At 51.2% G+C, this 24,952-nt stretch overlaps 2 protein-coding genes across 2 annotated transcripts in view; both read left to right on the forward strand.

Annotated features, from left to right (window-relative positions):
* Positions 1 to 511: 511 nt before the first annotated feature.
* On the forward strand, positions 512 to 19,578 carry MTMR4 (myotubularin related protein 4; the record flags this gene model as incomplete). Its single annotated transcript, XM_079724995.1, has 18 exons — positions 512 to 977; positions 2,400 to 2,489; positions 2,847 to 2,963; positions 3,488 to 3,570; positions 5,564 to 5,724; positions 5,839 to 5,935; positions 6,138 to 6,251; positions 7,720 to 7,916; positions 8,167 to 8,295; positions 8,809 to 8,920; positions 9,426 to 9,621; positions 9,847 to 10,032; positions 10,106 to 10,276; positions 10,428 to 10,582; positions 15,813 to 17,214; positions 18,765 to 18,875; positions 19,095 to 19,183; positions 19,401 to 19,578. The coding sequence occupies exons 1-18, from the start codon at positions 933 to 935 to the stop codon at positions 19,576 to 19,578; spliced, it is 3,633 nt and encodes a 1,210-aa protein (XP_079581121.1). The 5' UTR covers positions 512 to 932.
* Positions 19,579 to 22,637: 3,059 nt separating this feature from the next.
* Positions 22,638 to 24,952, forward strand: part of HSF5 (heat shock transcription factor 5) — a gene marked incomplete at both ends in the record, with an annotated part of 50,695 nt that continues 48,380 nt past the window's right edge. Inside the window, one exon of the mRNA XM_079725482.1 lies at positions 22,638 to 23,223. Coding sequence (XP_079581608.1) covers positions 22,638 to 23,223 — 586 coding nt within the window. The remainder of the gene's footprint in view (positions 23,224 to 24,952) is intronic.

Raw genomic sequence — 24,952 nt, forward strand, 5'->3', positions numbered from 1 at the left:
CCAACTCCCCCGCTCCTCCGTGAGTTTTGTTTTTGCGTAGCTTCTGTGGTCCGTAGTTCCAGCTCTTCTCTTTCCCAGCCTAAGAAATCCTTTCTCCTCCAAGAAGGACTTTCTTACCCAGAAGACACAGGATGTGAAACAAGGGGGGAGAGGAGGAGATGAAGAAGCAGGGCTGGGCAGGGACCATGGAATAAAAAACCCAGGAAATTCCCCCCTCAGGGGTGCGTAATGACCCAACTGGCACTAGACCAGTGTCCATTCTAAGGGGCAAAGAGGGAGTGGGATTAGTGAGGTCAGGGGATTGGAGGACACTGATGGACCGGGGAATGGTGAGTGGTGGTTTTGGGGGGAAAGGAGGAAGCCTAGAAACCAGAAAGGGCCTCGCGTGGAGGGAGGTGAGCTTCATCCTGGGAATCCGAGCAGGCACTGGGGGGACTCCAAGAGGAGAGGAGGGCGTGGGGACAGACGTCTGAAACAGTGGTGCGGGGTGGCTCACGTGGGAAGATGGGAAATGAAAAGATGTAGGCGGCGCTGCCGCCCCCTCCCACGCCGTGGGGGTGGTGGTGCGGGGCAGTCCCGCAGCCCAGGCTCCTGAGAGCCCCGAGGAGCCCTCCGAGGAAGCGCTCCCACGCCGCGGAGGGGTGGTGGGGAGGAGGAGTAGGGGGCTGTGGGCGGGGCCCGGGGACCCGCCCCGCCCCCGCCTTCGCGGCGCGGCGAGGTCGGGGAGCTCCCCTCGCCTGGGCGGAGCTGGGCTCGCTCCATTGTGGAGAGGAGGGGAGAGGCGCGCGCCGAGCACCGTCGCCCGCGCTCGCCTCCTGGCCGCAGCGGCTGCACCTGGCCGGCCCCGCAGCCGGGATGCGGCGGACGCCCGAGACTGGCGGGCAGCGCAGCGGCTCCGGGGACATGTGCGCTGGCCCAGACCGCCCGCGACCATGAGCCTGACCGCCCGCGTCTCCTGCTCCATGCTCAGCTGCTTCGTAAGTGCCGGCCCCGCCTGCGGCGGGCCGGGGACCCCGACGCTGGCTGCACCCGCCGCCCTGCCCAGGGCCGGCCCTTGAGATCCCGAATTTCAGCCCATCCCCCTTACCAAGGGCCCTGGCAGGGGAAGGGACATAATGCCTTTTCTTTCTTGGACTTGCTTTAATCTTCGGGTGCCGGGGGTTGTCGAAGGCCGGGGACTGGAATGCTGTGACCCATCGTTTTAGCCCTGAAGCTGTTGCCCTTGACTGCAGATCTTCAGGCCCCGCCCTGCAGGGGTACATCCCTTTACCTCCGCCTCTCCATCTTGGGCCCACCCGCTGCATCCTTGCTTGGGGATGTGGGATGTGGCTAGTAGGCCGTCTGGGACGTTAGGGGGCTGGTCGGGGAGCACAGGATGTCTGAGCTGTCTCCCTGGCTCCAGGCCCCTCCCCCTTCCACCACTCCATCCCTCACCTGACACGCCAGTCTCTTCTCCTTGACTGTCCCCCGGCCAGCCTCTCTTCTCCATCTTCCCTGCCTCTCCGCCTCTGCAGGCCTCCGTGCCTCTGCATCATTCCCAGGCCCGCCCCCCTGGTTTAATGCTCCTTCCCAGCTTCCCCCATCTGTCCTCTCAGATCTCCGCACCCATCCCCTTCCCGCCCTCCGCCAGTATCTGCCAGGCCTCCTCTCTCTCTCTCTCCCCTGGCTGTCCTGGGTCGCCTGGTTCCTCCCAGGCACGTGGATCCCCTCTTCTCCCCTCCCTCCCTGGTGGCTGGGAAAGGAGTGACTTCCGCTTGCTGTGGGTATTCCTCAGGAGTTCCCCTCAGATCAGCAGGCAGGGCAGGTTTCGTGGCAGGTGGCAGGAGCTTGTTAGCAGTGTGGGCCTAACTGGAAGAGAAGCTCAGCTCCAAAACACATCCTCTTTTTGAAAGCATCCGTGAAGGCCCTCTAGAGGCATGGGACTGAATCCCATGACCCACTCCTCTTTGTCTCCTTCACCCACCAGATTAAAGCCTCAGTGGAGTGGCCTCAGGGGCCTGCGTCCCCTCCTGTCTCTGTGACCAACTGCACACCTGGTTCCTGTTTCTCAGGGCAGCACTTCCCATTCCCACTTCTGTCTTACCCGTACATTCGCCTTTCTTCTCCTTCATTTCCTCTCCTTCATTTGGGAAATGTGGCCCTACAGGAGGTTCCCTCTTTGAGGAGCGCAGTCTCCCAGGGACTCTGTGGACCTTACTCTTCTCTTAGGCTTCAGAGCATTGAGTTCCCCCTCCACGTCACCCCTCCCACCAAGCCAGGTCTCTCTTCCGTTCTCCGGGGGCCGGAACCTGTATCGGTGTGTGTGTGGTGCACGCGGGTTTACTGAGGGGAGGGGAGCAGGATGAGGCCTGACGGGCCAGGCAGAGCCTGGTGACTTAGGGCCGAGGCCTTCCCCACAGGGTGAGGAGGGGCCCCCCAGCCTGGAGTACATCCAAGCCAAGGATCTGTTCCCCCCCAAGGAACTAGTGAAAGAGGAGGAGAATCTGCAGGTAAGGAAGAGTTGGGGGCCCAGGGTGGGTAGCGCTCCCCGCCTGGTGACGAAACACCCTCCCTCCCCTCCCCCAACCCAAATATCTCCAAGGGGATCTAGTGTGGGAGCTCTGGCTTCCTGCTGCTTGGTCTCTGGAGGGCGGGGAGCCTGTCTGTATGTGCATTATGGAGCCTTTGACCCCAGGGAAGGAAAGGCGGCTTTCCTGGACAGCTGTTGTCTGGCGCTGTTACCACGGAGAGAACTTCTGTCCTGCCTTGGCCCAGCGTTTCCAGAGGAGATCCTACAGATCAGGGGTTGGAGAGGGGGAGCAGGGGTGACTGACTCCTGGACTGAGGGTCCCTCTGCCCCTCGGCAGGTGCCCTTCCCAGTGCTGCAGGGGGAGGGAGTGGAGTTCCTGGGCCGCGCGGCCGATGCCCTCATTGCCATCTCCAACTACCGGCTGCATATCAAGTTCAAGGATTCTGTCATCAACGTGAGTTTCTGTCTTGGTCTCCCACACCCGAGCCAGCATCCCTGTGGAATTCAAGGTGGGATTGCTCCAATGCTCTACGTGATCATGTTTCCAAAGAGTTGGGGTTCCCTTCTTTTTCTTATTATCTTTCTTCTAACGGCAAGTCTATCTTTCTGTCTCTCTCGCTTAATTTTCCCTTCCCCTCTTCTGTCTTTCCCTCACTCTGTTGCTGGCCCTTCTAGGGGCACAGTGGCTTTGTTGGAAGAGTGCCACTTACCAACTGTGTGACCTTGGTCAATCACCCAGCTGAGGTGCAATTTCCTCCCTAGTAATATGGTTTGAAAACACCTGCCTTGTGGTTTTTTGTGATTATTAATTGGGGTCACACATGTAGAGGACCCAGCACCGTTACCAGGCACCTAGGAGGCCCTCAGTAAATGTTGGTTTCCTTCCTTCTATTGATACATCAGCATCTGGGCAGGGGCGGGGATGAGGAGTCACGTGGAGTGGGGGGATATGAGCGCCAGTCTGCATTTCCTCTCCAGGTCCCCCTCCGGATGATTGACAGCGTGGAGAGCCGTGATATGTTCCAGCTGCACATCGCCTGCAAGGACTCCAAAGTGGTGAGGTGAGAACGACGGAGCCTCGCTCAGGTCCTCCGGCCCTAGTCTCGTCCAGACCTCTCTGCTGCAGGGTTTCTCTGGAGCAAGAAAGGAAAAATACTGCCTCCCTTTCCCCATTTGGAAGAAACAGTGAAAACCGTGTCTGGGTTGGGGGGGTCAATTTTCTGATCCACAGTGTCTTGACCTAAAGAAATGGCGATACTGCTCACGGAGTTTTTATAAGGATCAAATGAGAAGATGCCTCTGAGAGCACGTAGGGCGATATCTGGTGCAGGGCACCCACATTGTTGTTGGTTCATTCACTTCTTCATTTATCATGTATTTATCGAGACTCTCCTCTATGCCAGACTTTTCTAAGCACTGGGGGTACAGCAGGGAACAAACAGACAAAATTTTCTGCCCTCGTGGAGCTTATATTCCAGTGGGGAGATAAGAGTGGTAAATAGTAAGTAAAATACGTTAAATCACGGTAATGTAAAGTTAAAAAATAAAGCAGGGAAAGGGGATACGGAGTGCTATGGGGGTGAAGGTTGTAGGTTTAAAAAAAGTGATCAGAGAAGCCTGCACTGAAAAGGTGACATTTGAGTCAAGACTTGAAGAAAGTGACCAGTGGGTATTTGGGGGAAGAGTGTGGCAGACAGGGAACAGTGCATGCAAAGGCCCTGAGGTGGGTATGAGCCTGGCACAATGGAAGAATGACAAGGAGGCTAGTGTGGCCGGAGTGGAGGGCAAGTGGGTCAGGATAATGGGATACAAGATCTGAGAGGTAAGAGGGGTGTCAGGCTGTCATAATGACTGGCTTTTACTTTGAGGGAAGTGAGAAAACCGCTGGAGGGTTTTGAGCAAAGGAGTGACGTGTTCTGTTATAGAATCACTCTGACTGCTGTATTGAGAAAAAATGGAAGAAGGATGGGGGCAAAAGCTAGGGCAGAAACTGGGAGACTAATTAAGAAGCTATTGCAGTTACCCAGGTGAGAAATCATGGTGGCTGGTCTAGGTTGGTAGCCATCAAAACGGTGAGAAGTGGTCAGATTTTTGAAGGTAGAGATGATAGGATTTGCTGACAGACTGGATATGAGAGAAAGACGAATCACTCCAAGGATTATTAAAAGGATGCCCAGACTAATTAGAACCTACTGTATAGCACAGGGAACTCTACTCAATACTCTCTAATGACCTATATGGGAATAGAATCTAAAAAAGAAGTGGATATATGTATATGTATAACTGATTCACTTTTCTGTACACCTGAAACTAACACAACGTTGTAAATCAACTATACGCCAATAAAAATTAATTAAAAAAAAAAAAAGATGCCCAGTTTAGAGCCTGCCATGTACTCGGGTCTATAGGCATTAAGAACAGGAATCCGCATTGCCCTTCCCTTCAAGGAGATTAAAGTCTAGTTGCTAAAGGAAGACTTAACCTGTGGCAATATGCTCTGGGAAAACTTACCGTTTAACACTCCCAGCAGACTAAGAATAACAGAGGGAGGGGTCTGTGGAATGGGTTAGGCTCGGAAGGCCTCAAGGAAGAGGTGGGACTGCAACTTTCTTCAGAGTATCAGTAGGACGTGGCTAGGCTGAGAGGAGACGTTATTAAGCAGAAGTGAAAAAACAAGGAGACAGGAATGACATGGGTAGGACTTCCTCCCTGAAACAGAAGGTTTGTGCTGGAGAGTCACGGGAGAAGACACAAGGGGTAGCAGACATTCAGGGCCAGATTTGATAGCATTCAGATCTGATATGAGAAATGGTCGGGCCCCATTAGAGGAGATCCTTACGTCTCAAGGACAAGAGTTCTTGGGAAGAGAATTGTCACAAAGACAATGTCCCGTGGGTGTTGCCCAGTCTCCCTGGTCCTCTCCAGGGTCCCCATGCCTTACCTCCTGCTTTGCAGTCTCCCCTCCCCACAGCCTTTTTGTGGCTGGGTCTCTGACCCTTGTGGCCCCAGAGCTCACTCACCTCTTGCCTCACTTCGTGGCTTCTTGCCTGGCAGGTGCCACTTCTCCACTTTCAAGCAGTGCCAAGAGTGGCTCTCGCGGCTAAGTCGGGCCACAGCGAGACCTGCGAAGCCCGAGGACCTGTTTGCCTTTGCCTACCATGCCTGGTGCCTGGGGCTGACTGAGGAGGACCAGCACACCCACCTGTGTCAGCCAGGTGAGGCCGGGCTGCTCTCTTCAGGAGACTTCCTTTGGTCTCCTGCTTCTCACCCCTCCTGCGCCCTGGACCTCGTGCTCTTGGACGCTGACAGGCGCGGGGGCTGTGTTGCAGGAGACCACGTACGACGTCGGCAGGAGGCCGAGCTCGCGAGGATGGGCTTTGACCTGCAGAACGTCTGGAGAGTCTCTCATATCAACAGCAACTACAAGTGAGAGGGTCTTGGGCGGGGAACCAAAACACCTGTCCAGACCCAGACTTCCTCCCCGTGTGGATGAAGCACGGGGGGCACAGCTCCTGGCTCTGTGAGGGGAGGAGGGCTCCTGGTCCCTCTGCCCACAGGGCCATCCCTGGGGATCTTGTGATCACAGGTCTTTAATCAAGCTCCATGACCCCATCTGGTCTCTTCTCAGATTGTGCCCCAGTTACCCCCAGAAGCTGCTGGTTCCCGTGTGGATCACAGATAAAGAGCTGCAGAATGTGGCTTCCTTCCGCTCCTGGAAGCGGGTCCCTGTGGTTGTGTATAGGTGAGGCGGTGGGGGCCGGGGAGGTAGGGGGATGCTTTTCGTGCAGTGAGGAGAGTCAGAAGTGGAGGTCTGCGGCAGTGTGGTTGACTGGGAATTGACACTCTTCAGGGAAGTGGCTATGAAATAATTTTAAAAGAAAAACGGCTTCAGTTTTCTTTCTCCTGAGGACGAGGCTTTTGGGGAGTTTACACACTTTTCTTTCTTCCTCCCTTCCTTCCTTCCTTCCTTCCTTCCTTCCTCCCTCCCTCCCTCCCTCCCTCTCTTTCTCTCTCTCTCTTTCTCTTTTCTTTCTTTCTTTCTTTTTAGGACCTGCGTGTGTGTGTGTGTGTGTGTGTGTGTGTGTGTGTGTGTGTGTGAAACATTGCTTTAGAACAGGGGTTGGCAAACCATGGCCTGTGAACCAAATCCGGCCTGTATCCTGTTCTATGTATAGCCTGTGAGCTGTGAATGGTTTTTACATTTTTTAAAAAAATTATTCATTTTTGGCTGCATTGGGTCTTCGTTGCTGCACGCGGGCTTTCTCTAGTTGCGGCGAGCGGGGGCTCCTCTTCGTTGCGGTGCGTGGTCTTCTCATTGTCGTGGCTTCTCTTGTTGCAGAGCACGGGCTCTAGGTGCGCAGGCTTCAGAAGTTGTGGCTCACGGGCTCTAGAGCGCAGGCTCAGTAGTTGTGGCGCACGGGCTTAGTTGCTCTGTGGCATGTGGGATCTTCCCGGACCAGGGCTCAAACCTGTGTCCCCTGCATTGACAGGCGGATTCTTAATCACTGCGCCACCAGGGAAGTCCCAGTTTTTACATTCTTAAAAGGTTATTTAAAAAAAGAAAACACAGGGGCTTCCCTGGTGACGCAGTGGTTGAGAGTCCGCCTGCCGATGCAGGGGACACGGGTTCGTGCCCCGGTCTGGGAAGATCCCACATGCCGCGGAGCGGCTGGGCCCGTGAGCCATGGCCGTTGAGCCTGCGCGTCCGGAGCCTGTGCTCCGCAACGGGAGAGGCCACAACAGTGAGAGGCCCACATACCGCAAAAAAAAAAAAAAAAAAAAACACAGAGAGAAGAATATGCGACAGAGACTGGCTGTGACTCCCAAAGCCGAAAATTTATTTCCTGGTTCTTTACAAAAAAACGTTTGTGAGGCAGGTAGTAGCCATGAGGTTTGGAGTTATTCATGCTCTGGGCCCAGGCTTGTTCTCCTGCTGGGTGTCTGTACCTGGAGCAGGTGCTGTGCAGATTTGATGAGTCAAGGTCACCTTGGGAATACACAGCCCATTTGAGAAATATGTGTGACAGTGCTTTGTAAACTGTAAAGCCGTCTCGAGATGTTAAGGGCTTTTGGTTGCTATTATCATAGCCTGGATGATCTGGTGGCCCCTGTTGGCTCTGGAGATCTTGGTCTGGCCCCCTGGGGTCTCAGCAGTAGGCCTCTGGGGGCTGTGAATGCCAAGGGCCTGATGGTTTCTTCTGTTTTGTCAGACACCTACGCAATGGGGCCGCCATCGCCCGCTGCAGCCAGCCCGAGATCAGCTGGTGGGGCTGGCGCAATGCCGATGATGAGTACTTAGTCACGTCCATTGCTAAAGCCTGTGCCCTGGACCCAGGGACAAGGACCACTGGGGGCTCTGTCAGCACCGGGAATAGTGATGCCGGCGAGGCATGTGACGCTGACTTCGGTAAGGTGTGGGTGGTGTCGGCCCCCTGGGGACTAGGCTCCCACCTTGGCCTCCTGGGCTCCAAGGGAGTCCCCAGTGAGAGGGTGGGAAGAAAACGACAACACACAAGGTGTCTGGGTCCCTGTCTTTTTTGGTGGGGACGAAAAGGTGATGGGGTGTGAGGGGTCTCATCAAAGGGAGTGCCCCAGGGTGGGGTTCTCCTGGGCAGATGGCCGACCCAGGGTCTTCTCCCTGCTGTGTGTGTGTTTAGATTCCTCCCTGACTGCATGCTCTGGAGTGGAGAGCACAGCTGCCCCCCAGAAGCTGCTGATCCTGGATGCCCGATCCTACACGGCGGCGGTGGCCAACCGGGCCAAGGGCGGAGGTTGTGAATGTGAAGGTATTGCTGTTACCTCAGTGTCTGCAGCCAGCCTGTGCTCTGGTGGCTTTGGGGACAGCTTGTGTAGTGGAAAGAGCCAAACAAACCTGGCCTGGGATCAGGACCCTGCCACTCAATGGCTGTGACTATGCTTAAATTGCTTAATCTGTCTGAGTTTTACTTTCTCATCTGTAACATGGGGATGAAACATGCCTTGCAAAGTTATTGGACGATAGAGGTTACATGTATAAAGTTACTGGCACAGAGCAGCTGCTGTTTGTTGAGGATTTACTATATATTGTCAGTACTAGTAGTACTCGAGCATCATTGTCATTGATGTTATTTTTATCAATATTAGTATAGGGCGCTTGAGCATCCAGAGGTAAAAGGGCATTTAGATGTCCAGAGTATATTGAGTGCCCATCCTGGAGTGTTCTGACCTGCCACGGAAGCTTTGCCCACTGGACTGCTCTTGTCCTGGATGCCTGTTTCCAGGACATGCTCTTATGCTCCACTCTCCTCTTACGTGTGCAGAGTATTACCCCAACTGTGAGGTCGTATTCATGGGAATGGCCAACATCCATGCCATCCGGAACAGCTTCCAGTACCTCCGCGCTGTGTGTAGCCAGATGCCCGATCCCAGCAAGTAGGTGTTCCCTGTTCTGATTCCATCCACCCTCCAGTTTCATCCCTTACCCAGTACTTCTCGTGCTTGGAAGGTCTGGTGGGGCGGGGCGAGATGGGGAGTGTGAGACACAGGAAACCCGAGGACCTAGGAGCAGTGGGCTAGTTCCAAGGACACTTCTTCCACTTCTCAGCCAACGCTTTGGAACGGCCACAGGACACTGGGTTCCTTTTGTTTGGATGAGTTGTCCTCAAGGGCACAGAGAACTGGGGAGAGAAAGTGGCTACTAGATGAGCGTGTGATGCTTCCAAGTTCCTCTGTGGATCCGAAGAGTGTCTTGTCCACCACAGGTCCCATTTTCCCTACCTTCTTGCTAGATACCTCTTGGCAGAAAGGCCACGGGCTGGGCCTCTTAGCTTCAGCTCTCAATGGGGACTTTGTTAAGGTGTGGCCGGCCGTGGGTGGCGGAGAGACTGTTGTAGCCTCGGCGCCCTTAGTGACAGATGTGACCTCTGCTCTCTTGTAGCTGGTTGTCGGCTCTGGAGAGCACCAAATGGCTGCAGCACCTGTCGGTGATGCTGAAGGCAGCTGTGCTCGTGGCTAATACAGTAGACCGCGAGGGCCGGCCTGTGCTGGTGCACTGCTCAGATGGCTGGGACCGGACGCCGCAGATCGTAGCCCTGGCTAAAATACTACTGGACCCGTATTACAGGACGTTGGAGGTATTCGGAGGGGTTGGGTGGGAAAGGGGCGTTTGGGGAAGGTACTGGGCCCTCTGGATCCGTTTGGGGGATCTTTCCGTAGAGGACACTGGTGGCTTTAAGTCCTCTTCTAGGTTTGGGCGTGTTCTTCTCTGAAGCTGCCAGCCCCCTGCTTCGGGCATCCCTGGAAGGAGCACAGTAGCCTTCCCGGAGAGGCCCTACACTTGAACCTCCTCTTTGTTGCAGGGTTTCCAAGTGTTAGTAGAATCTGACTGGCTGGATTTTGGGCACAAGTTTGGAGACCGCTGCGGCCACCAGGAGAACGCAGAGGACCAGAACGAGCAGTGCCCTGTGTTCCTCCAGTGGCTCGATTCTGTTCACCAGTTGCTCAAGCAGTTTCCCTGCCTGTTTGAGTTTAATGAAGCGTTCCTGGTAAGTCCGTGAGCCTGAGGCCAGGGTGGGGGCCGGCGGCCCAGGCCCGGTGCAAGCTGTCTTGGCCGTCTAGGTAAAGCTGGTGCAGCACACGTACTCCTGTCTCTACGGCACGTTCCTGGCCAACAACCCCTGTGAGCGAGAGAAGCGCAACATCTACAAGCGGACCTGCTCCGTGTGGGCCCTTCTGCGAGCCGGCAACAAGAACTTCCACAACCTCCTCTACACGTCAGGCTCAGAAATGGTAAGTCCGCACCCTTATCCCATAGGTGCGTCTTGGGGACCTACAGGGAGAAAAGGCCGAGTCAGCGGGAAGGACGCGGGCCCAGAGGCTTAGGAAGGACGGGGGGGCCCGAAACATCTCACAGAACCCACGCACGGGGCTGCTTCCCTAGGTCCTGCACCCCGTGTGTCACGTCCGGGCGCTGCACCTCTGGACAGCTGTCTACTTGCCAGCGTCATCGCCATGCACGCTCGGGGAGGAGAGCATGGACCTCTACCTTTCCCCGGTGGCTCAGAGCCAGGAGTTCTCCGGCCGCTCTCTGGACAGGTAAGAAGAGCCCCTTTTGCTCTCTCCTCTCTCCCCTAGGGAGGCAGCAGCTGCTTTGGGTCTTGCCTAAATGCTGTTCTTTTCCTTTTATGAGATATTTTAAAGCAACCTCTTGAGCCAGTTGAAGGCCAGACTTGGCCCAAGACTCGTAGTTAGCTTGGAGGGCACTCTGTATGTTCCCAAGGTCCTTGCTTTTTTTTTTTTTTTTTTTTCCCCGGTACGCGGGCCTCTCACTGTTGTGGCCTCTCCCGTTGCGGAGCACAGGCTCCGGACGCGCAGGCTCAGCGGCCATGGCTCACGGGCCCAGCCGCTCCGCGGCATGTGGGATCTTCCCGGACCGGGGCACGAACCCGCGTCCCCTGCATTGGCAGGCGGACTCTCAACCACTGCGCCACCAGGGAAGCCCCCAAGGTCCTTTCTTAAGATAAGAGTGGTTGGTTGCCTGTTTTCCAAGCTGCTGTCACCCTTTGTGACAGACCCCGGGGAGAGGAGAGCAGAACAGAAAGGACTATTTCAGGAAGACTTGTGGGAATGGTCTTGACTGATGTTCATTGGTAGGAGGCATGGGGAGCTTGCTATCTTAGTAATAACCTTGGCTATGTCCAGCATTAGCTTCCAGAGAAATGGGTTCCCAGAAGGGGAACGGCCTTCCCATTACTCCCTCAGAATTTAAAGGGAGACATAAAAATTAAAGTGATATTCTGGCTGAATATTTGGGGGGAAGTAGAATGGAGATTGGTTAAGTTATAAGAGTAATATCTGTTCTTTGTTTTTAAAAGAAAGCCAAGCAATATAACAGTAGAAAATGGCAGTCCTGCCTCCCCGATCCCTGTCCCCACAGGTGTCTACAGCTGGCACTTTGGTGCGTGCACTTCCAGATGTTTATCTCTACCTTGATATAGCCACACTCCCAATCTCATGTAGAAACATTTTTAAATACAAAAACAATCATATTTTGCGTACCGTTCTGCAAATTGTTTTCCCCACTGTGTGTCAGGATGTCACCCATGACGGCACACATAAAGCTGCTTTATTGTTTTTACCGGCTGCATAATAGTCCAAAATTAGAGTGCATCAAAATTTATATAACCAGTTTTCAACGGGTCATTTAGGTTTATCCCATTTTTTAATCATTATAGGGGGTGTTTTAGTTAACATTCTTATATGTATATATTAAAAATTTTTTTGGTAAAATACATACAATATTTACCATCAAAAATATTTTTTTTAAAAAATTTTCTTTATTTTTGGCTGTGTTGGGTCTTCATTGCTGCATGCGGGCTTTCTCTAGTTGTGGCAAGCGGGGGCTACTCTTCGTTGCGGTGTGCGGGCTTCTCATTGCGGTGGCTTCTCTTGTTGCGGAGCACGGGGCTCTAGGTGTGCAGGCTTCAGTAGTTGTGGCGGGTGGGCTCAGTCGTTGTGGCGCATGGGCTTAGTTGCTCTGCAGCATGTGGGATCTTCCTGGACCAGGGATCGAACCCGTGTCCTCTGCATTGGCAGGTGAATTCTTAACCACTGTGCCACCAGGGAAGTCCCTTAAACCATTTTTAAGTATACAGTTCAGTAGTGTTACTGTATGTGTATACCTTTGCTTTTTTGCTAGTGTTTCTGCCAGATAAATTCTTAGAAATGAAAATGCTGGGTTCAAAGCATATGTGCATTTCTAATTTTGATCTTTGTTTACTGGTGGAAGGTTTTTAAAATTAAAATATAACTTACATAATTGGTTGAATATTATAAAGGAAAACAAAACCCCCCAGCCCCCAAGTTATTGATTTTAGGGTCTTTGGAGCTGCGTCCATTGTCAGGGGCCTATGGATAGGCTTCAGGAATTCTGTGATTTTTCTCTTTCCACAAACTATGCAGAATTTGGGTATAGGTTCATAAGTTTGCTTTTCTATGGAGAGGGGCCATAACTTTTTATCAGATTCTCAATAAGTTCTGTGGCCCATTTAACAACCATTGCCTTAAATCAATATCTAACTTTTCAAACCAATAAATGTCTCTTATATACCTACAAGTTGCCTAGTACTGTACTAGGTTTTATGGGCTGTACCAAAGACATAGAAGATATTGATCCTATAAGATACCTTTAAAAAGCTGTAAGATCAGGCATAGGACAATTAGAGAACAATTCTAAGTTAGCATCTAAGCGAATAAGAATGTGTCTTGTTCAAAGCTACTAGAGAAATGAGAAGTAAGAAAGGGGTCATAGGGTGACTGTTTACTCAGAGACATTTTCGTGGAAGACCAGGCAGGAACCATGGCTTTTTAGTGTCCCTAGTGCCTGGCTCAGGGCCTGGCACATAATAGGTGATTTAGTAAATGCTTAAATGAACAAACGAATGAATGGAATAATGGGAGCTATGAGCCTGGTAACAGGGTTAGTGGAGAGGGGTCCAAAAGAGTTAGAAGCATGAGAGAGTTTCTAATTGTTTTAAAACGAAGAAGAACCACCTCTCTGGAGCTGGCAGGGTTTGGGAAGAGGTATTTTGAGGAATAGAAAGAAATAAACAGGATAGTTCATTGAGGGCTTTTATACTGAGGAGTTTATTTTGTTTTTTATAAATTTTATTTATTTATTTATTTTGGCTTCATTGGGTCTTCGTTGCTGCGTGTGGGCTTTCTCTAGTTGTGGTGAGCGGGGGCTACTCTTTGTTGTGGTGCACAGGCCTCTCACTGTGGTGGTTTCTCTTGTTGAGGAGCACGGGCTCTAGGCACGCGGGCTTCAGTAGTTGTGGCGCACGGGCTCAGTAGTTGTGGCTCGCGGGCTCTAGAGCGCAGGCTCAGTAGCTGTGGCATATGGGCTTGGTTGCTCTGCGGCATGTGGGATCTTCCTGGACCAGGGCTCGAAGCTGTGTCCCCTGCGTTGGCAGGCGGATTCTTTTTTTTTTTTTTTTTTTTTTTTTTTGTGGTATGCGGGCCTCTCACTGTTGTGGCCTCTCCCGTTGCGGAGCACAGGCTCCGGATGCGCAGGCTCAGCAGCCATGGCTCACGGGCCCAGCCGCTCCGCGGCATATGGGATCCTCCCAGACCGGGGCACGAACCCGTATCCCCTGCATCGGCAGGCGGACTCTCAACCACTGCGCCACCAGCGAGGCCCGGCAGGCGGATTCTTAACCACTGCGCCACCAGAGAAGCCCCTGAGGAGTTTATTTTGATTCAGTTGTCAATAGTAAGTCATCATGACCTGGTAACAATGGAATTTTTCAAGAATTAATCAGTGAGCAGTGTAGTTGGAGGCACAGAGACCAGCCAGCACTGTTGTAGTTCAGATATGAAAGGAAGAGTCCTTGGAAAAGAGAAAGGATTAAATTCAGACGTTGTTGAGAAGTCATTAGCAGTCTGTGGCGTTGCCTGAACATTGAAGGGTGGAAGTGAAGAGTAAAGAGGCCAAAGACAGGTCCCAAGTCTGTGAGCTTAGAAACCAGGAGGATATTAGTACCACCTCTAGACACTGAAAAGTTGAGAAGGTGCGTCAGTTCGGGGAGAAGGAGGAGATGCCGGCAGGTTGGGACTGAAATATTTTGACAGCACACAGGAGGTGTGCTGCAGGCAGTTCGAGATGGAGTTGTATTTAGAGGTGTAGTTGTATAAGGGTTTTAAAGGAAATGGTTTCTCTAACAGCTGACCTAACTCACCTTCGGTTCTGCCTTTCCCTAGATCAGAAACGTCCTGCTCTTTCCTCTTCTTCCATTAAAGTGCAACAACCCATTCTTCTCTCCCCAGCTCAGATCCTACCCTGTCTGTGTAGCCTTCCCTGACCACGTTAGCTGGATGAGCTCTCTCAGACTCCTCAGGCATTGTTGTCTCTAACAGCATTGTTAATTAGACCTTCGGTGTACATAGGAGTCAGCTGTGGGGGACTGCAGGCTGTTGCTATAGGTGAATCTGGATAAAGAGTACATTGGATTTCTTCACACTCTTCTCTCTACTTCTTTTGTATGTTTGAAAGTTTCCATAATAAAAAGTAAAACAAAAAAGAAGAAAAAATTAACAAGTTGCTAAGCTGTGAGATTCAAGCTCTGGCTGTGGGACTCCAGAGACTGTAATTGTAACTGTTGTCATTGCCTTCCTGGAATTTGTCACCACACAAACACACATTGATCACGAAAGTAAAATCAAACACAAGAATACTTTTAAAGAAGTATTAATAAGTTTCAAAAACCAAACACTTAAAAAAAATCAGTTAGCTCTATTGTAACTCCACCTTTGAGGGATTTTTCAGTGTGGGCTGGGCTGACTGAGGCATCTGAAAATAGGAGTCCAGCGAAGTCTCTGCTGTTTCCTGGCAAATTTCCCTCAAGTTTTGTTGCTCCAAGGACCTTAGAACTTTAAAAATTAGGGCGGTCATTCTTGAAAATGTCTGTTACCCCCTTGGTGTGCCAGAATGCCTTTAGAACTTTGTGTGCTGTACACTAGGGGAAGTTTCCGTGGGACTCATAGGAGCACGCTGCCACTAAGTGGTTGTAAAAAGCTGTGCTGGTTACTCCTGTGATGGAGGGATAATTTATAATAAGGAAAAAGCTGTAAAAACGAGGAGTCGTGAATGTAACCTTTGTGTATTTATTTACTTATTTTGGCCGCGCCCTGCGGCATGTGGGTGGGATCTTAGTTCCCCAACCAGAGATCGGACTTGGGCCCCTGCAATGGAAGAGCGGAGTCTTAACCACTGGGCCACTGGGGAAGTCCTGTGAGTGTAGTCTTAGTTTGCGGTTGGTTGTCTATATTTTGAATCCTCGTAGCATCTCTGCAAGGTAATTTATTGTCATTTTATGGAGGAGAGAAACCAAGTGTCTGAGAGGTTAAATAGCTTACTTGTAGTCACATAGCTAATCAGTGTCAGAGCCAGCATCGTCAAGCTCCAGAACCCACCTTCTTTCTGTCTTGCCATGTGTGATAGAGGCGGTTGGGCATTAGGTGTGAGGCCAAGGTGTAGTCATCAGCTTAGGCATCAGCTTAGAAGGCAGTTGAAGCCACGGGAGTGGTTGAGATTGCCAGGGAGACTGTGTGGGGTGAGACTGATGAAAGCTGAGGACAGAGCCTGGGTTCTGGAGTTCACGTCCTCCACTTTTTGCAGAGCAGACTTTTTGCAGTGAACATTGGTCATCTGTAATCTTAAATGTTGTTATTTCTTGTGAACTCTGGCTTTGATTGCTTTGATGACCCAATTCCTGTACATGGGAGGTAGCTCAGTTCCTGACCTGGAGGTGGTGTGTTGTCATTCCAGATTACCTAAAACGAGATCTATGGATGATCTTCTTTCTGCCTGTGACACAAGCAGCCCCCTGACGCGCACATCCAGTGACCCCAACCTGAATAACCACTGTCAAGAGGCCAGAGTAGGCCTGGAGCCCTGGCATGGCAATCCTGAGGGATCAGAGACAACCTTCGTGGAATCTGGGGTAGGCGGTCTTCAGCAGACTGTAGGAGAAATGGCTCTTGCTCCGTCTCTGCCCAGCAGCCAGAAAGACTACTTGAGCAATAAACCTTTCAAGAGTCACAGAAGCTCTTCTCCAAGTTACAGACTGCTTAATGCTGCAGCGCCCCAGGAAACGAAGAGCAGCACCTCTGATCCTGAGTTCAAAGTCCTAGAGGAGACTAAGGCACCAGCTCCAGACCCTCCTGCCCAGGATGAGCTGGGTAGGACTTTAGATGGCCCAGAGGAGCCACCTGAACATTGTCCTGAAAGAGCAGCTGTCCGAGCACTCTCTAAAGTTGTTTCCAACAAGCGTGATGGAATGTGTGATTCTCCTGAGTCTCCCCAGGACTCCCTCACAGGTGCCCCCGAGCAGGCCCAGCTAGACTCTGTGCTAGGTGTGCCCTCCAGAGGTGCTCCAGCTCACGGTCTGGGCACCCTTTGCAACCCACTGAGTGCTACCTGCCAAATTCCTCCAGACCCAAGTACTGACTTTCTCAACCAAGACCCCCCAGGGTCTGTGGCAAGTGTCTCCCACCAGGAACAGCCCGGTTCTGTGCCAGATCTGATTCAGGGGGAAGAAGACATGGGCAAGAGAGGGAATCATAGGAATGGGCAGTTATTGGAAAACCCTCGCTTTGGAAAGGTGCCATTGGAATTGGCCCGAAAGCCAATTTCTCAGAGCCAGATCAGTGAGTTCTCTTTCTTAGGGTCCAACTGGGACAGCTTCCAAGGGATGGTGACTTCATTCCCGAGTGGGGAGACCACCCCTCGGCGGCTGCTTTCCTATGGCTGTTGTAGCAAGAGGTCGAGCAGTAAGCAGCTGCGGGCAGCAGGGCCCTGCTTTGGGGGACAGTGGGCTCAGAGAGAAGGGGTGAGGTCCCCGGTCTGTTCTATTCATTCCAATGGACACTGTACTGGTCCAGGAGGAAAAAACCACCAGAGGTGGCTGTCTGGTCACCCGAAGCAGGTCTCCAGCACGAAGCCCGTTCCCCCGAGCTGCCCCTCTCCGGCGCCTCCTCTCTACCTGGATGACGATGGACTGCCCTTTCCCACGGACGTGATCCAGCACAGGTTACGGCAGATCGAAGCAGGGTACAAGCAAGAGGTGGAACAGCTACGTCGACAGGTGCGTGAGCTTCAGATGAGGCTGGATATCCGCCACTGCTGCGCCCCTCCAGCAGAGCCCCCCATGGACTACGAGGATGATTTTGTAAGTACTCACCTCCTGCCACCCAGCCACTCATTCTGTCGGTCCGTCCAGCCTTTCACCCGTTCCATATCCATTCCTTGGGTACTTGCTGTGTGCCAGAGTTAGGGGGTTGGGCTGTAGGATGAAAGCCATAGTCCCCGCTCGCAAGGAGCTCACAGTCTATTGGGAGAGACAAGTAGACAGTTAGAATGCTGTTCTTCAGTGTTGAGGGACGCATCAGGTGTTGGGGGCCTGGGTGGAGTCAAAGGTCGGGGAAGGCTCTCCTGAGAAGCGAATGCTTGAGCCGAGTGCTGAAGAATGTGTCGCTTTTAGCCACATAGAGAGTGAAAAAGAAATACCATTTGCAGAAGCATGGAGGCAGTAGGTACTCCAGCGGTATGGCTTGAATAAAGGGGTGTGTGTGTGTTCGCACACGTGTGTGTGCATGAGTGCACACTTGTGCTGGGACGGTGAGGGAGGGAGTTGGTAGTGTGTCGGGAGGTGACCTTGGGAAGTGGAAAGGGATTAGGAAGTTCAGCTTGAGTGCCTGTGTTGTGTGGATTCTACCCTCAAGGCAATAAAAGTTTTGGCTAGTGAGTCACATGATCAGATTTGCATTTAAGAGTACTACCCTAGGGGGACTTCCCTGGTGGTCCAGTGGTTTAGACTCCACGCGCTGCCAACTCAGGGGACATGGGTTCGATCCCTCCTCGGGGAACTAAGATCCTGAATGCCGAATGGCATGGCCAAAAAAAAAAATTGAGTACTAAAAAGAGTGCTACTACCCTAGCAACAGTGTGTCAAGTGGATGAAACCCAGGTGGGGAGGCTGGTTAGGACGTTTTGGAATAAGCCAGGTGAGAGATGATGAAGACCATCTAGGCTTCCCTGGGTCGGGAGGCCTTGGGTTCTGGCACAGCAGTCCTCGGGGAGCTTCTAGAAGCCAGCTCTAGGACATTCCCCCTTGCTTGCTGCCCACTCCTCTGCTGGTGGGATGGTCAGGGCTAACAACTTCTTACTATTCAGGGTGATGGTTTAGAACAGGAGTCAGCAAATTTGTTTGGTAAAGAGCCAGACAGTAAATACTTCAGGCTTTGTGAGACATATAGTCTCTTTTGCAGCTACTAGGCTCTTCTGTCGTAGCACAGAAGCAGCCATAATGACCATGTGTAAATGAATTGAGTGTGGCTGTCTTCCAACTTGACTTACAAAAACAGGCAGTGGGCCAAATTGGCCTGTGGGCCGTAGTTTGCGAACTCCTGATTTAGAATGTAACAGGAGAAATATTCTTTCCATACTGTAATGGAGCATATTGGTTAAGAGCATGGGTCTGAAGCCAGAATGCTAGGTCCAAATCCCACGTTTACTACCTATCAGCTCTTAACACTCTCTATGGCTTCGTTTCCTTATTTGTAAAATGAGGATAATAATAGCATACATCATAAGATTGTTGTGAGGAATTAAATAAGTTCACGCATGTGATGCACTTAGAAACAGTGCCTGATGCATAGTAAACAATAAATGTTAGCGATGATGAAGATGATGGTGGTGATGCCTTTGCTTTTCCTTTAGACATGTTTGAAGGAGTCAGATGGCAGTGATACAGAAGATTTTGGTTCTGATCACAGTGAAGACTGCCTTTCAGAAGCAAGCTGGGAACCTGTTGATAAGAAAGAGACTGAGGTATGTCCAGGCAAATATGTGGCAGGTACTTTTGCAAGCCAGTGAGTTCTCATACTTCTCAGAGATGAGTGACATGTTCTTCCCCAGATGAGTCTCTCTGTAGGGAAGTCGTCGCTGCCTCGGCCTTGTCATTTTCTTCTGGGTTGCTTTCCTTGTTGCAGTGTTGCTTTTCCACTCTGTTGACAAGGACCTGGGATTTTTCCTTTTGCCTTCTGTTAGGTGACTCGCTGGGTTCCAGACCATATGGCATCACATTGCTATAATTGTGACTGTGAATTCTGGTTGGCCAAACGCAGACACCATTGCAGGTACGATGTTGCCTATGATTCAGTATGGCTCGTAAAGGCTACTGAGGGGCATAGTTATGAACTAAACTGAATTAACCTGAAAATGGAGATATCTTAATAGGAACTATTTTTGTTTTCTCCCAACTTTTTCTTTACTCACGTAAGGCCTTTTAGAGTATCATTCATTCCCAGTATATCGGCATTTCTGATGAACTCTCCCCTCTTTGTGCTTTGGCAGAAATTGTGGGAATGTATTTTGTGCTGGCTGCTGCCACCTGAAGTTGCCCATTCCTGATCAACAACTCTATGATCCAGTTCTCGTCTGTAACTCATGTTACGAACATATCCAAGTATCTCGGGCCAGGGAACTCATGAGCCAACATCTGAAGAAACCCATTGCTACAGCTTCCAGTTGAATGCCAGAGGAGAAGACCTGTCCAGTTTTAGCAGGTTTGAAGGGAGGATCTGCTTCAGGTGTCGTTTTGAAGGTTCCTTGGTGTGGCTCATGAAATCACAGAGCTCAAAGATACAGTCTTGAGAAATCCTCCTGGGTACCATGAGACTGGGGCAGAGGGATTCCAGTTTGGCAGGAGGTCCTCTACCGGTGAGACCCTTACCTTGGGGTGGTGGTCCTGGTCCAGACCCAGAGTCTGGAAGCTTAACGTTGAGTTGGTGGCTCCAGTGTCTTTCTCCTGGGGTCACAAGATGATGATTTCATAGATACTGCCTGGTGATGTGTGCCCCAAACAGCAATAGAAAGGCATATGTATAACCAAACTCCAAATGATAACCAGATCCATCTCTCCTCCACCTTGAAAAAGGCAGATTATAGTATATAAGATAGGAATTCCTATCCTATTTGAAATGAACTATACCCTGTACCTCTGTGCTCTGTGTCTGTGCATGAAGGCTCAGTCTTTAGAGGCACTCCCTCTAGTTGCATTAGCTCTGTCTTTCTGTGGAGTTTGGTTTAAAGACTGGTTCAGCAAGTGGAGGTTTTGCTGTATTTTTCACCTGGCTCATCAGCCGGCATCAGTGAATATTCAGTTTAGGGGGACAGTTTTAGGGAGTGAGACCTTTGTGGGAGCAGAGGGAAACTCTGCTGATGTTCAGTCCTGGCAGAAATCAGTTATTTTGAGCTGTGAAGGCAGGAGTCTTTGTTACTCAGTGGCAGCTCTCGAGGTATGCACTGTGAAGAATGAGAAGGGAAAAGCAGAAATTATCCTTGTGAAATATTTGCTGATTGTGCCCTACCCTTTGCGCCTGACTTTTCCTAGTTGTCCTGGTGCTAACACAGGAGCCACACCTTGATCCTCTCCTGGCATGAAAATAAAACACTGTTTTTTTTTGGTTGTTGTTCCATCGCCCACTTCCCACATGTCCTCTTTCCCTTGGCTGCTGCCTCCTCTGGGTCACACTGCTTCTTATCCTGAACACTTGACACCTTGAGGGTAGAATCTAGTGTTTGGTTTTTACCTCCTAGAATACGCTGTTTGGTATGTGAGGGTTTCAGTACAAATGCTGCTGTCTATTTCTGTGCACTTAACAATGGAACCCAAACAGAAGAGAATAAAGCCTCGATACCAAAATTGGGAGAGAAAATGTGTCCATTTGGACCAAAGGGTTTTTATTTTGTTTTTGTTTTTTCATCTTAATATGTACCAGTGGCACTTAACCAAAAGATACAGTGACATAGCCATGTACTCTGGTTGGGACAGATACAGTCTCCTTGACCTATAATGAAACCACTAGGATTTCCTTATATATTTTCCTTAATTCATTGGTGTATAAAAGGTAAATTACCCTTAGGCTTAGCCTGTTTTAGAATTATGGTAGCCGTCTAACTGCTACTTGTTCATGCTTCTTCCTAGAAAAAAAATTTTCATTCGAAAATAACTAGGATCTGCATTTAGAACAAGAACTGTTACTTGTCCTGACCTTTTCTTCAGCCCTACTGAGAAGCATCTGTGCTTTTATTACTTGCCATGGATGTAACCTAAAAAGTTTTGGCGTATCTAGGTCAGTCTAGCGGAACTTTTTTTCGTTTAAATGGAGTTGAATAATGGAGATTTTGTGTCCAGGAAATTCCTGAGATCTTTGAAAAAATAACAAACTATTCCTTGTCTTGATACATAAAATTCTTCTAAGCATTTTCTCAGTCATTAAAATTTACTGCCGGTTGTGAGTGGCTTTTTAATTGACTTGACGTTCACTGCACTTCGATTGGCAACGTTTGAGGAGACTGTATCTGTCTACTTTGTGTGGCTGTTTCGAGGGGCTGTCCCATCAGAGAACATACTGCATGGCCTTGGAGAGAGGCTCTGGGCTCTCAGCTCAGATGTATTCATCAAATACTCCTTTCAGAGCTCTTGTGGGTGTAAGTGACATGATGTGGCCAAAAATCCAAACTGTGCAGTTGCGTTGTGACAAACATGCAATGTGCTGTAAAAACTCGATACAATTTAAATAAAATCTCTATATTAGTGCTGCTTTGTTGGGTCTTTTTCTTCATTTTCAGTTTCTAAGAAAACTAATACTCATTTTTTCTTTGACCATGAGAAAGGACTGAAACATTACACTCCTTCCTCCCAACCATTTCCATTTTTAAAATGGCCCTCTCTTTTTATCAGCACAAGCTTAGCTATTGATCAGATAGGGGAGTTATGCTTATGGATCCTACAGGGTTCTATCCCATCTCATGTGAGGTTTATTTCTCTTTAATATCTAAAGTTTCACCAGCTGGTTGATCAGGCACACGGGATTGTACCTGTTTCCCTGCTTCCTGCTTCCCTCCTCACAGGCTCCCTCCGTTTTCTTTCCACTTTGGGTAAACGGTCTTGGGAAAAATATTGGCTGAAAAGAGTATATTTCAAAACATGTAAAATGCTACTCTCTAAAAGGTGAATGTGTGTACTCAGGATACTATACCACCATCACCATTTTTATTTGGAGAGACAAGCAATTCAACCGTTAGGACTAAGGTTACAGAGCTGTGCCCTTTCCTGTCGAGAAACGTCCGATTTTGTACTGCCCCACTGCTCACTTGCTAAATTCTAAAGTCCCACAGCTCCGCCGGCCGCAGGGAAATATGGGGATATTTCCGGGCCGATCGGGGGATAACCGGGCCGATCTCTGCAGGACGTAACACTACCTGGCGGGCGGCGGTTCCCAGCCCGTCCGGCGGGTTTAGGACGCCGAGAGAGCGTGACTTCGCCGCCGCTGCACGTGGCCAGGCCGCTGGGGCTCAGGGGGCGGATCGCTCGCGGCGCATCCGGCCGCGCCGCCGGAACTCGAGGTCCCATTGGCCGCGCCGGCGGGCGCCGCGGGGACTCTTGCGCCAACGGTCCCCGGGTTGGCGTTGGCCTGGCGCTGGCGGGAGGGGGCAGGGCGAAGTGAAGGCCGGGGTTGCGGGGGATCGAGAACGGGGTGTGAGAGCCAGGCTCGGCGGGGCGCGGCCCAGGGCCTGGGCGGGGCGATGGAGGATGTGCTGCTCTCCACCTTCATCAACCCCAACAACTTCCCCGCCAAACTGTGGCGGCTGGTGAACAGCCCCCGGTACCGCTCCATCCGCTGGGACGGCCGCGGCGAGGGGCTGCTCATCGACCAGCCGCTCTTCGAGGCCGAGCTGTTCAGCCCGCCCGTGGCCGGCGGCTGCTTCGGCGTTGTCAGGGACGCCGGAGCCGAGCCCGAGCTCTTCAAAACCACCAACTTCACCAGCTTCATCCGCCAGCTCAACCTCTACGGCTTCCGCAAGGTGGTACTGGGCGGGCCGGGCGCGGCGGGGCCTAGGGGCGGCGGGCCGGCGGGCGACGGGCCCCTCCACCACTTCCACAGCCCACACTTCCGCCGCGACCAGCCGCAGCTGCTCGTGCACCTCAAGAGGCTCACCAGCGCCAACAAGGCCAAACTGGCGGCCGGCCTGGAGGTGCCCTGCCGGCCGCCCAACCGCTTCCAGAGGTTCCTCATCACGTCGGCCTCGGCCTCGGCCACAACCGCCACCTCCCCCCTGCAGCACCAGGAGCTGCCGTCGCCGCCCGGGGGGTCCCGGCCCGAGCCGCACGGTGAGTCTCGCCCCGCGCCCGGCGCACTGCTGTCGGCGGGGGGCAACCGCCACTTCCGAGGGCAGTTCGCGTCCTCTCCTTTGCTGTGCTGGGAACGCGCCCGGGAGCCGCTTCCCGCGGTGCCTGCCCGGAACCGGCCGCGCCACCGCCCTCACCCGGGCCGGCGCCCCTCCCCGCCGGCACCGCCTCTGCCCTGAGCCGTCCGCGAACATTGAGGCCCTTCTGTGTCCACTAGCGACCGCAGGGACCTCTGCGTCAGGCTGCTTTCTAGCCCCCCCGGACCCCTTTGGGCTCCAAACCTGTATAGCCGTTTACCTTCTCGAGACGCCGTCTCTCCAAGGCGAACACCTCCAATAAGCAGGCCTTTGTTGGAGCCCTGGTTCTGGAAGAAACACAGAAGGGGCTCCTCGGTTCTGATGGGAAGCAGAACAGAGTTCCTATACAGGGTGAGGATATGGCAAAGGTCAAGGTAGGAGGGAACAGTCACAGCCAAGAGAACTTAGAACATTTATGCCAACCAAGGGAAAGTGAACGAGGTGCCTCGAGTGGAAGTTTGTCCTTGAAGATACATGCCATCTTCCACCCAGTGACACATCTAAGAAATCATGGAAGACGTGTTCTGACAATAATCATATTGTAGGTTCTGGAGTAAGGTGTAGAACGATAGGCGTTGTTTATATATCTTAAAAGCAAAAATATAATAATATATTTTGTTGTTGACCAGATACTGTTCCTGTGTAGAATGAATTGGCTAAACGGTTCTTTCACTGTAGCTGATGAGACCTGATGCTTATTTAGGTGTTGTGCTTAGACAAATGTAAGGCAAAAATGGTTTTCTTTACAACTGTCAAGTTCTAGTTAAACAGGATTTTAGAAAGCTCACATTTGCAGCCTTTGAATTTTTCACTGTTGCCTTCAGTCTTTCAGTTTTGAAAAAATTTTCTATGTATAAGTTTGTATTTACTCAAAGTTCAAAAACTCTCTGTGATAGAAATTTATTTTATAAAGGAAGGTGAGGGTGGCAGTATTCCCTTTCGTTGTCTAAAGAGTCCGTGATACGAAGCAGCATACCAAGAAAGCAACAGGATATGATAACGAGAATTCATTCTTCACCTTCAACTAAAAGAGTAGCAGAGACATTTGCATCATGTTAACATGGATTTAACATAAAAGTTGTTGTGGTCCGAGAGCGGGTTGGAAAAGAATTTGCCAGACACAAGGCGGAATGTTAAGGAAGGTAGAGTTTATTAAAGAGGAGGGTCGCTGCAAGAACACTGGGCTGACTCCCTGGTAGCCAGGGAAAGTCGACGGTGAGCATGGGTTGCTTCTCTGTTTTTATAGCCAGGGGACCTGCAAGTCATCTGCTGACTGGGCAGAGTACGTATGCTTTCAGTGTGCTGAGCGGGAGAAAAATGGGGCTAATGTCCTTCCTTAAATGGGATGGGAAAGGGACAGGGCATGCTGCTTGGGAGGGCTCTGGGACATTGCAGTGGTCACATTGTGACAGAGTGATGGGAGTCCTGTAACTCTTTGTTGTGGCAGTATTGGCCCTTTGAGTTTATCTTGTTCTTTGTCCTTGGAGCACACCACAGAAGTGTCTGGGTTACTTCTCAGTTATGGAAAAACTTTAGATATACGAATAAAAGTAACACTATGTTCAGTTTAACCTAGGCCCAGGGTTATGAATGAAGCAATGTTCGTTTGGAATTTAGAAGATAAGGGATTAGGT

Source organism: Hyperoodon ampullatus, assembly GCF_949752795.1.
Source record: "Hyperoodon ampullatus genome assembly, chromosome: 19".
Lineage (NCBI taxonomy): Eukaryota > Metazoa > Chordata > Mammalia > Artiodactyla > Ziphiidae > Hyperoodon > Hyperoodon ampullatus.